At 58.1% G+C, this 11,614-nt stretch overlaps 4 protein-coding genes across 4 annotated transcripts; 2 read left to right on the forward strand and 2 right to left on the reverse strand.

Moving 5' to 3' along the window:
* Nucleotides 1-70: 70 nt before the first annotated feature.
* PHSY_001133 (potential alanine glyoxylate aminotransferase fragment) lies at nucleotides 71-1,399 on the reverse strand (the record flags this gene model as incomplete). Its single annotated transcript, XM_012331765.1, has 1 exon — nucleotides 71-1,399. One exon carries the CDS (start codon nucleotides 1,397-1,399, stop codon nucleotides 71-73), a length of 1,329 nt encoding a protein of 442 aa, XP_012187155.1.
* Nucleotides 1,400-2,590: 1,191 nt separating this feature from the next.
* Nucleotides 2,591-4,544, forward strand: PHSY_001134 (hypothetical protein; the record flags this gene model as incomplete). The annotated part of the gene is made up of 3 exons (XM_012331766.1): nucleotides 2,591-2,717; nucleotides 3,429-3,557; nucleotides 3,640-4,544. 3 exons carry the CDS (start codon nucleotides 2,591-2,593, stop codon nucleotides 4,542-4,544), a joined length of 1,161 nt encoding a protein of 386 aa, XP_012187156.1.
* A 440-nt stretch (nucleotides 4,545-4,984) lies between these two features.
* On the forward strand, nucleotides 4,985-8,317 carry PHSY_001135 (NRPS-like enzyme; the record flags this gene model as incomplete). Its single annotated transcript, XM_012331767.1, has 1 exon — nucleotides 4,985-8,317. The coding sequence occupies one exon, from the start codon at nucleotides 4,985-4,987 to the stop codon at nucleotides 8,315-8,317; it is 3,333 nt and encodes a 1,110-aa protein (XP_012187157.1).
* Nucleotides 8,318-8,488: 171 nt separating this feature from the next.
* On the reverse strand, nucleotides 8,489-11,602 carry PHSY_001136 (mRNA polyadenylation-related protein; the record flags this gene model as incomplete). The annotated part of the gene is made up of 1 exon (XM_012331768.1): nucleotides 8,489-11,602. One exon carries the CDS (start codon nucleotides 11,600-11,602, stop codon nucleotides 8,489-8,491), a length of 3,114 nt encoding a protein of 1,037 aa, XP_012187158.1.
* Between the last annotated feature and the right edge of the window lie 12 nt (nucleotides 11,603-11,614).

An 11,614-nucleotide genomic window follows, 5' to 3' on the forward strand; every position in this document is an offset into this window, starting at 1 on the left:
GCAAGTCATTCTGAAGCTGATACACAGGAATCTGAATTACGTTTCAAAGTTCGTTAGGCTCAGATCCTTTCTAAGGTTTGTAGCCGGCCTCGGCAAGCGCCTCCTTGATGCTGGTGAGCAGGTACTCGATGTCGCCACGCTCCTTATCGTTGACGACTGTGACGCCCATGTGGCCGATGCGGAAGTATTCATCTTTGACCTGCTTGTGCAGGCCGGCGGCCACGACGATGTTCTTGGCCACAAGCTTGGGCAGCAAGTCGGTGGCCTTGAGGCCCTCTGGGTAGCGCACCGCCGTCATGCCGTGTGCGCCGTCCTTCTTGCCGTCAGCAGCGAGCTGCTTGAGTCCGAGCTGCGAGACGAAGTCCTTGACGCGGTCCGAAGCAGCCACGTGCTGCTTGAAGCGGTCCTCGAGCGAAGGCGACGACTTGGTGATCGTAGTCAAGCTTTGGTGGAGTGCGTAGATGAGGTTGGTGGGCGGGGTGGCAAAGTAGGCTCCTGTACCGGCCTCGTACGCCTTCATGACAGGCAACCACCTCGTCCAAGAGGCAAAATAGCTGTTGGGAGGCACCGTGCGCTTCTCATACGCGGCGATAGCCTTCTTGCTGGCAGCGAGCACCATGAGACCGGGAGGGCAGCCGAGACCCTTTTGAGTAGCGGTAAGGACAACGTCGATGCCCCATTCCTCCATGCGGATCTCTTCGCTGCCCACGCTGCAAACACCGTCGAGCACCAGGATGGTCTCGGGGCTGACGCGCTTGACGAGCTCGCCGAGGCCCTTGGCATCGCTCAACACACCAGTCGAGGTGTCGACATGGGTGAAAGTGAGCACCTTGTACTGCTTCTTCTTGAGAGCCTCTTCGACTTCGGCGAGCGAAGGCTTGGCACCGATGGGCGCCTTGATCTGGTCTACCTTGGCGCCGTAGGTCTCGAGGCATTCAGCGAAGCTGTCGCCAAAGTAGCCCGAGTTGAGCACCAGCGCATCCTCGCCAGGCTGAATCACGTTGGCGGCGACGTGGTCCCAACCGAGCGTGCCCGAACCGGCGGTGAGGACGGGCTGCGAGTTGGGTGCAAAGAGCACTTCACGGAGCATGCGAATGCAGTCACCGAAGACGGGGATGAAGTCCGGCGATACGTGCGACATGGCCGGGTGAGCGTTGGCCAAGAGCACGTCGTCGGCGACCTCGATGGGTCCCGGGATGACCAGCAGCTTGTGCGCTGCCTGCTTGAACTCTTGCGTCGACATGTCTTTTCGTAGTGTGGAGGGAAGTTTGTTGGAGATGTGTTGTGTTACTTGATGGATTCGCGTCCGTGCTACTGTGATGGTGTCGCGGGGCGTCGCGAAATTTGAGGATGTCGAAGGTTGCCGTGATCGGGTGTGTTCGGTATTGTCGACGGCCATAGGACCGGAGAGGGACAAGCGGCGTGCAGGCATTATACGTGGTGAGGACCCGGTCAGCGCAGTGAAGACAATGAAGAGCAGAGACGGAGCAGAGACGTTGAGGTGACGTTGGAGGTTGCGGGTGATCGTGTCGAGGGTTGCGTGTGATCGTGGAGGAGTAGCGAGTGCAAGTTGCAGCAAGGACGGGCAAGAGACAGAAGAGAGTGCGGACGAGAAGAACGAGGGCGGGCAGAGAGGACGGCGAATGCGCGGCAGCCGAGATCAGCAAGAAGCGAGCGACATTTGACAAGTGACAGGACCGAGAAGAATCAGCGTCGAGCATTAGTTCGAGTCAGGTGCGGCCGGCGTTCGTTCGTGCGGGGAGAAGAATGGAAAAAGCGGAGCGGGTAAAGTGAGTATGCAAGGCAACGAGCCAAGCCAAGCCAGACCAGGCGCAGAGCGAGCCAATTTTCGCGAATATCGACCGAAAATCCGAAATAGAAAGGGAAAGAGCGCGAATAATTGACCGTTGGCACGGCGAAATGGAAATAAGGCAGCGTGCGCGAGCGAGAGAGAAGGAGAAGAGAGAGAGAAAAGGCGAATGAGCGGGACAGAGACGATGGTGTGTCCAATCAGCATCAGCAAGCGAACGGCCAAGCAAGTATCCAGCCGAAGAACAGCCGGAAGCGACGCAGAGGAGCGCGCGATTACCACGATTGCCATGGTGGATTCAGCAACCAGATCATTGTGCGTCAAGTCGGAGCGAACAGCATGCCAGCCGGGGTCCAGATCAGCATCCCGATTTTCCCGATTCGAATCAAGCAAAAGCCCCGGTTTGGATCCACGGTTCGCCCGAGAATCCGGGAATCAAGCATACCATTGGGATAGCAGCATGAACGATGTTCCGAACCGTCGTATCAGCGGAGGCAGCGGAGGCGATCATGATGGTCGCAATCAGCCGCAGAGAAGGCCCACAATAAAACCGCGGTCGAGAGTGTCGAGGCATTGTCGTTGCAAACCGAGTGTGCCGAGATGAGCACGGTTGCGGTCGAAGTAGGCCGTATTGGCGATCCCCAGCATGAACGAGACAAAGGGGACGACATCGAGGTGCCAAGATGACGCAAATACCGACAAAGAGCGGATTCAGGTTTGAACATACCAACGTCATATGTTTGGTATCATAGTCCCGTACGGTTCGTGAAGATCCATCCGATGCAAACGGGATCGAAGGAGCATGTCGAGGCAAGCCGAATGAGCGTTTCACCCAGGACAAGGGCAGATCGCAGCACGTATGAGCGGTGTTTGGGAGTCGTGACGGGTTCACGAGGGGTGGAGAAAGGTAGGTTTTGATAATAACGATCGTCAGTGTGTCTGTATCGAGGCATGGTGCATTGCTGCCATAGAGGCACGTGTGAATTTGAGAGGCAATGCTTACGTTCAATACTGTTTTCAGTATAGTGTCTTTCGGCGTGGAATCGATGATGGAGGATGGAGAATGTAGATCAAGAAGGATGCGAAGAGCTGAAAGATACACAGTAAGTTAATCGGCGTGAATGGGCCAACGTGTGGAGAAGCCGCACCTTTTCTCCGCCTTTCAAACGGACCAAGCGGAGTGTCCGGCTGAATCGGTGGATTCCAAGACGCTCAGGCCGGACATGACCGCGCGCATGCGGCATCGGGAGCTGCTATTACAGCATCGGTGATGCGATCGGCTTCTCCGCATTCGTCATTGGCTGGCTCGATTAGGCCCAGAGACGCGTTGAGTCTCAATCTGCACGGTGAAGGCTTGTGTTCCAACACAGAAAACGGAGTCCAGGAGGGAGCACGGCCCCACGTAGGAAGATCTGCGTTCAACCGGCAACTCTTTCTCTCATCGTCCTGTCCTTTGTGCCATCACCCGTGCCTCATCTCTCATCGTCTGTCTTTCGGTTCTCGCGGTCAATTCAAGTATGTACAGCACCTCATTCAGTATCTATTACCTCCTACATCTCTCTCTGACGAAAAGCGTTTCTTCCCCGCACCTTGTTTGCTGCACTTTGCTGTCTTACAGACATGCGGTTCTCCACTCTGATTGCTTCGGCTCTCCTCGCCCTGGTCCCGACCACCTTGGTTGCAGCTCAGGCGCATGACACTCCTGAGCTCAATATCGTCACGACATTCCCAAACAACCCCGGATCCAGTGAGTATTCATCGCCTTATCCTGCATAGTGTGCGGAAAGTTGCTTACCGCGTGCGATGATTTCTCATTCCATCGCCGCTAGTTGTCAAGAATGGCCAGGCCAACACGGTCGTCTTCTCCATCATCGACGCTCCTAAGGAGAAGGATGCAGACCACCGCCTGCTCAACCTTGTCTCGATCACCGGCGCTTTCCTTAACCCCAACAAGGTCGACGGACAACGCGGACGCGTGCTGCGCAACATGACCACGACCTCGTTCAAGTCGCCACGAGCTCTCCGCACCATCTTCGGTCGACCTCCTCACATCCCTTTCGACTTTGTACCCGAATTCAAGCCGCAGGAGCTCGAGGTTGAGTTCAGTCTGTTGGTCAACGACGAGCAGACGAGCAAAAAGCACCGCATCCACGCCTACCGTGGCAAGGTGCAGGTGGTGGAGCCGCCCAAGAACTGGTTCGACCTTCAGCTCATCTCGGTCTACATCATTGCCATCGCCGCCATCGTTGGCGTCGTCTACTTCGTCTACACCAGCTATGTCATTGCCGAGGAGAAGAACGCGGCTGGTCCTAAGAAGTTTGAGAAGCCTGCTCCTGTTCAGCAGTCTGGCGTGCAGGACGAGTGGATCGTAAGTATTTCGCATCTGACGTCCTGTTGTCGCAAGAGTACTGACCCTGTTCGACTTCACTTTTGCATCGATTTCCGCTACAGCCTGGACAACACCTGCGATCGCGAAAGGGCAAGAGCGCAGCTTCCGGTGCTCTCAGCAGCGGAGACGACGAGCCTTCGTCTCCCAAGAAGCGAGGCAAGGGCCGCAAGTAAGCTACCAGAGGTCCTCGACCGGACGAACTCGCTCGCCCGCCGTTCCGCTCAGCTTGGCTTCGACACCTCGCGTCTCATTTGCAAGCGCTCTTCCGGGCATGGCAAAATGGGTCACGAGCTCACCACCCATCGCTCTCCCGCAGAGCATGCCCTTTCACCCATTTGTACATAGTGTATCGACTTAGTCCGCATCGCATCGCGGCAACCAAAGATCATTGGCGAAGGTCAGCAATGCAATCGGAATCTGCATTCACATTGTACACATTGTAATGAGACATCTGTCGCTCTGGATTCAGATTGACCGTTGGGTGGGATCCGAGCAGAAATAGTCAAATGTGAGATCGGCAACCAAGACCACCATTCTTCGCAAAGAAGCCTCCACACGGCTGTCGCTTAACGCGAACCTGGACCTCGATCCGTGAGCTGCAGCTGCTGATCAAGCAACACTGTCAGGGTCCAGCGAGTTCTTCTGATCTGGCAGGTCTGAAGGCTCGTAAGCACCGGTGTTGCACGAGAGCCTGATCGAGACCGACGAGCGGGAACCACATTGCACAGAGACAACCATCACATAGCATTCGTCGGCGAAAATCCGCTACAAGGCACGAAAGAGCAATGATGGCAGAGTCAATATCTGCAGATCGACCACCGTACCTCACCCTTACGATCTCTCAAGCGCTCTCCTTACCTCCTCCGCCGGCACCAGAACCAAAACACCATGTGTCGGTCAACAGCATGCTCGACGAGCGTGCTTATCACATGCCTGATCACCTCGCTGTCGGATTCACCAAACTAACCTCCGGTGGTACATGGACGTGTCAAACCCTGACGTATGCCCACGTCCGCACGCTTTCGCAGCACCTAGCTAGCGAGCTGCAAGCACGACTTCCTAGGAAAGAGCCGAATGCAAAATCGCCGAGTCAGACACCTCTGGTGGCGGTGCTGTCTCCGTCTGGACTCGATCTGTTTGGACACATCGTGGCGTTGTGGAGGTTGGGTTATGGGGTGCTGTGCATCGCGCCCGGGTCGCCGGCTGAGTCGATTGCGAATCTGTTGAGGTTGACGCAGACCAAGGTGGTATTAGCACATGCGACACAGCTTCAAGCTGCTGAGGCTGCGGCTCAGGCGGTCCGGAGTGGAGACGGAGACAGAATCGACGTTCAAGCCTGCGAGATGCTGCCCAGCGTGATCGATCGCGTCGACCAGAAACCACAACAAAGCAGTTCAACAGCATCTCCCAGCGCTGCAGGCCCGGACGACGTACTCGTGACCATGCACACCAGCGGCTCATCCGGTTTGCCCAAACCTATCTACCAACTGCATCGCTTCTGGACCGCTTCCATGCTCTCTGCTCCAGGCCGCGAGCTACCCGCGTTCACCACGACTCCCCTCTTTCACGGTGGAATGTCGGATCTTCTGCGTTCGATCCAAGCCGGCTCTTCGATCTTCTTCCATCCCACAGCGGACCCTGGTGCGTTATCCACCTCTGCCATCTGCCAAGCCATTGCCGCTTGTGAAGTACCCGTCTCGTACTTTCTCTCCGTCCCTTACATCTTGGATATGCTCTTCGCCGAGCGCTCGGATGAAGGGAGACGCATGCTGGCGAGCATGCAGCTGGTCAGCACGGGAGGTGCCCCGCTACCGCAGCAGCTGGGGGACGACATGGTGAAGCAGGGAATCAAGCTCGTGAGCCGGTTGGGTAGCTCGGAATGCGGATTCCTCATGTCATCGTGGCGCGACTTCGAATCGGACAAAGAATGGAATCACCTTCGTATACCTGATCAGCTGGGCCAGAGCATGTTGCGTTTCGAGCCGCACGATCCCACATCGGAAGGCGGCTTATTCGAGTTGATCGTGACGAAGGAATGGCCAACCAAGCTCGTCGCGAACCGGGACGACGGTGGGTACGCCACCTCCGACTTGTATTCGAAGCAAGGGACGAATACGTGGAGATACGATTCGAGATCCGACGATACTATCGTCCTTGTTTCAGGCAAGAAAGCCACTGCTCCCGTGGCGGAGCAGAAGCTCAAAGCGTCTCCGCTGGTCACTGAAGCAATCGCCTTCGGTGCGAACCGAGCCATTCTCGGCGCTCTCGTCTTCATCAGCCCCGAAGCAGGTCCTCAACACTCGGCGTTTGACGACACGCTCAAGATCAGCCTACTCAAACAACTTCAACCTGTTCTCTCCGAGATCAATGCTGCATCGCCACCCCACGCTCAACTCGCTTCCGAGATGATTTGCCTCCTTCCGCCCTCTGAAGCTGCAAACATCCCCAGAGCCAGCAAAGGCACGCTTCAACGTGGACGTGCCTACCAGCACTACACCGAACTAATCGACTCGATCTACCTCGATTTCGAAGAAGGTCGTTCGCTGCGACTGAGCCCTGCCAACGGCACTGCTGGGACGGGGAAAGCGATGCTCAGCGGACAAGAGTTGGTTCAATGGCTGCAGGGCAAGGTCGAAGAGATCAACGGGAAAAACTTGTTGCCAGACATGGATGTGTTTGTAGCTGGGGTGGATTCGATTCAGTCGGCTAGGATTCGAGCTGCTGTACATCAGAATGTGGATTTGGGCGGGAAGAAGTTGGAGAGGAACGTGGTGTATGGGTATCCGACGTTGAGGTTGCTCGCGAAGCATGTCGAGGAGGTGAGGGGTGGGAGTGCGGGGGATGGATCGAAAGACGACCGTCAGCAGCGCGAGATGGAGCTCATGCAGGAGCTGGTGGAAAAGTACTCCGCGGCTCCGTCGAAGCCCACGATGAATGGTTTCGAGGCAAGGAAGCAATTCGAAGCGCAGAGCGGTACGCTCTACATCCTGACCGGAGTGACAGGAGGGTTTGGAGCGCAGATCCTCGATCAAGTGGCCTCGCACCAATTACAGTCGAAAGACTCTGTCCTGTGCTTGGTCCGAGCCGACGACGACGAGCATGCACGCAAGCGCGTTCTCGAATCCATGACGTCTCGTCGCCTCGATGCCACTCGCACTCTCGTGGAGTCATCCGACAGTCCGGTACATTGCCTATCCGCTGACCTGTCCCGCTCCGACTGCGGACTCACTTCCGCTCAACTCTCATTCCTTTCGTCGTCGGGCTACACCCGAGTTGTGACGATCCACTCCGCATGGTCAGTCAACTTTGTCGCCTCGCTTTCGAGCTTTGAACAGGAAAACATCGCCGGGCTCTCCCACCTCCTCTCCCTCCACCAATCCCTCGTCGCCAGCACATCCCCAACCTCGCCGCACTCGTGCTTCACGTTCTGCTCGTCCGTCGCATCCATCCTCGGCAGCCCGTCAAAGACTCTCGATGAAACAGCGTCAACCTCCCCCTCCGACGCTGTTTCGATGGGGTACGCACGCAGCAAATGGGTCGCAGAGCAAATCGTCTCCCGGCGCATATCCAACCAAGGACATCGAATCGTTCGAATCGGTCAGCTGTGTTCCGACACGACCCATGGAGTTTGGAACGAGAGTGAAGCGTGGCCGATCCTGATTCGTCTCAGTTGTCAACTGGGAAGTTTCCCACATCTGTCCGAAAGGCTGGATTGGATCAGTACGGATGTCGCCGCAAAGAGCATCGTCGACATCTCCAACAGCAAAGCTCAAGGCGTTCACAACGTTGCTCAACCAACAACATCCAGCAAGGAAGCACCCACGTGGGAAGACCTCTACAATTGGCTAATAGCCTCAGGTCTCAACCTCACCCTCGTATCCCCACAAGACTGGCTGGACAAATTGCAAAAGTCAAACGCTGATCATCGAGGTTTACTGGCGCTTTGGCAGCGCAACTTCACCTCGGACGCACAACGACCGGAGCAGCAGATTCGCTTCAATTGCGACAAGGCCTTCGACGCCAGCAACGACTTTCGCAATTGGCAGAATCAAGGCGTGACTCCGTCTCTCGTGCAGAAGACGGTTCAGCGGTGGAAAGAGATCGGTTTCCTCCCTTGATCCACGTCAATCTCGTTCGATGCGTAAGTGCACTCGTCTCACTCTCACTTTCGCGTTCGAACAACCGTGAGGATCAGGTGTGTGCGATTGATTGATTACCAGCAAGCCTGTGCAGGTGTGGCAACCGACGTCTGATGATGATGATGTGAATGTGTGTGAAGTCGTCCATCCTCATGCTGTCGAGGACGCAGAGCTTGAGGCGGGCCCAGATTCGGCTGGCGCTGTCTGTCGAGGCGGCGCAGCTCCTCCCGGCCCTTGTGGCCCGCCTTGCGGCGCTTGGCCGCCAAAGTGAGGGCCGGAAGCATACGGCATGCCTGCACCGGGCTGACTCGGATAGTAGCCCAAGTGAGGTGGTTGGCCAGCCTGCGGCGGAGGAGGCTGGCCCTTTTGGTGAAGGTGCGGAGGTGGCGGACGAGGTCCACCGGCTGCACCCGGAGGCGGCATAGGCATGAACTGCTGCTGCCCGGATTGGGGTACGTTGCCCATCTGCGGACTGTACATGTTTTGGGGCGCACTATGCTGGTGCAAGGGCGGAGAGAATGGCATCTGTCCCATAAACTGCTGGGGCACAGCACCGTACGGCATTGGAGCGCCTTGCATGCCAGGCGCCATCTGCATCGGAGGCACCATGCTGGGCTGTCGGCCTTGCGGCATCCCTTGAGGCTGCGGCTGGCCACCAGGGTATTGGTAAGGTCCGCCACCATAAGGCTGGTAGACCATGCCGAACGGCTGCTGCTGTGGACCGGGGCCGGCAGGTCCGGGACCGGGTCCGGTTCCAGGAGTTGACACATGTCCTGTTTGCGCAGCCGAGAAGGGCATTTGTCCTTGATGGATGGGCTGAGGCACCGAATGTGGCGTTTGAGCACCAGGATGCATACCGGGCTGCATCATCCCGGTGTGGGTGGGGACAAACAGGCCGGAGCCGTCGTCCACTGCGCCAGGCGTGGGGACGACAAAGTGCTGGCGGTAAGGCTTGCCGCTGAAAGCCCACATAGGACCGACTGACTTGGCATCGGGCACCTTGGTGACCTTGAACGGATTGAAGTCGTTCCGAACCGACAGACTATCCGAGGCCTTCTTGACGACTCGGTTCCCGAAGAAGGGGTTGGTGGGGGACGCCGCTGTCGTCGAAGCTGGCTGCTGTGTCGCAGAGAGCGAAGGGCGTGCCGAGGAAGCAGGTGTAGCAGCGCTTTGTGCAGGGCTACCTGCAACGGCGGGTGCAGCCGCAGCAGCAGGGACAAAAGTGCTTGACGCGCCGCCAGGGGTGAAAGTGGCGGCGTTCGGGTTGAAAGGTTTGAAGGAGCTCGCCTTTGCGCTCAGCCTGAAGGAGGAGGTGCTGGTCGACGAAGGCATACCGCCTTCTGCCTTTGGTGCAGCAGCACCATCAGCCGCTTCGCCTGCCGCCGCCGCCTGTCGTGCTTTGAACTTGTCGGGGTTGAAAGGCGGGATCTTGGGGATGGTCATCTTTTGCAACATGGCCTTACTTTCAGCGAGCTTCTGAGCGTCTTTGTGTGCAGAGGCAGATCCGGAGCCACCAGCGGGGCTGACCGCATTCGATGCGGATACCTGTGCGGCGCGCGAGGCGGCCGACGATCTGCTGGCGTCTGCCTTGGGGACTGTCGTAGCAGCCGAATGGGCAGGCGTGGGACTGAGACTCTTTTGCAGGCTGGGATAGCGAGGCTTGTCGGAGGCGCCGTCGGCTTTGTCCTTTTGCACCATGTCGGCGACATCCAAGGGCATGGGCGTGTTGAGCTTGAAGGAGCTCGCCCACGACTTGAGATCGGCGAGGCGGGTATCCTTCTCCTTTTTGGCGAGCGCGGCTTTCTTCTTTTCCAGCCGCTCGCGTTCCGAGCTGACAAAGGAGCGGAAGTCGCCCATGAGCGGGTTGTTCGCGTCCACGGAAGACTTCTTGCCAGAAGCATCGCCCGCATGGGGTTCCTGTGGGATGCTGGGACTGGGCACCTTGACGTTGACAATAGGAGGGTTGGTCACCACGGGGGGTGGTGCGGCGGTCGTTGTCTCTGTTGCGGCGGAAGGAGGGGTAGCGGCAGCGGAGGCGGCACTGGGAGGAGCAGCGCCATTCGCTTTGGCTGCAGCTGGAGTGGCGGTTGGCGCGGCCGGTGCGCTCTTCTTGGCGCTGCCGCCGGCGCCGCCTGCAGCTGCTGCAGCCATCTGTTTGCGGAGTGCAGGGGGCACGTAGGCATTGGGGCTGCGAACGACGGCACCGTACTTGTCTTCCTCGTTGACGCCAGAGTCATCGGCCTGACCTCTTTCTTCCGCCATGTGCGGGTTGCTGGTAGCCTGAGCCATGATTTCGCGGGCAATTCGGTCTGCTTCTCGCTCGCGGTTGCGGAAGTCCTTGCCGCTGCGATCGAGCTTGGTGGTGTAGAGGTTCTCTTCGTAGTTGGACTTGATACCGAAGCGTGCTTCGTTGGCCGCAAACTGATCCCAGGGCTTGCCGCTGGAGGACGAGTCTCCGAGGCCGCCGCTGTTGTCACCGGAAGCTGCCCAGGCTGGCGATTTGCTGCCCAAATCGTCGAGGTCGGCCAGATCGGGGTCGTCGGACCACCTTTGGAGGGTTCGACCGCTGCCGAGGGGGTCAAAGGCCTTGGAGATCTCTGTGTCGGTGCGGAAGGCTTCCTTCTCGCGCGCCTCGCGCATCTCTTTGGCTTGATCTTGCAGCCTCACCTCGGCAGCTTGGATGGACTCGAGGTCCTTGTAGTTGATGAGCAGCGATGTCTTGAATTCGCCGAGCTGCGGCCGAGAATCCTTGTCCTTGGCGGGCAAGATCTGTTGCGCCGAAGCGAGGGCGACAGAGAGTTCGCCGCCCTCGGTGTTGGCAGCCGAGAAGATGCCAAAGAAGCTGGTGCTACCCTTGACGGTGACGGTGACCGGGTTGCCTACGAGGGTGACGAGCAGAAACATCATGCGTTCGTGCATGAGCTTCTGCGAATCGTCGTGAGCGGACCCGGCGCCGAGAGATGGGAAGCTGGATGTCTGAGCTGGACTGGGAGTGGACTTGTTGGCGGGTCCGGTGGCAGCGCCGCGCTGGTTGGAAGGTTTGCCGTTGTCCCGCTGAGATGGCGCATTGTTGACGGAAGGGCTGCTGCTGGAAGGAGGACCGTTACCCCATCTCGAGGTGTGCGGGGGCCCTGACGCTCCTCCTCGATTGGCGGTGTTGCCACCGCCACGGCCGCCAGCATGATGATTCTGAGCGCCACGGAAGCCCGAGTTGGAAGCGCCGCGCCCACCTGCGCCTCCCCTTGTGCTGCCGTTGGATGCCATGGTGATCAGCGA

The sequence above is a fragment of the Pseudozyma hubeiensis genome (genome assembly GCF_000403515.1).
Source record: "Pseudozyma hubeiensis SY62 DNA, scaffold: PHS13, whole genome shotgun sequence".
Taxonomy (NCBI): Eukaryota; Fungi; Basidiomycota; class Ustilaginomycetes; order Ustilaginales; family Ustilaginaceae; genus Pseudozyma; species Pseudozyma hubeiensis.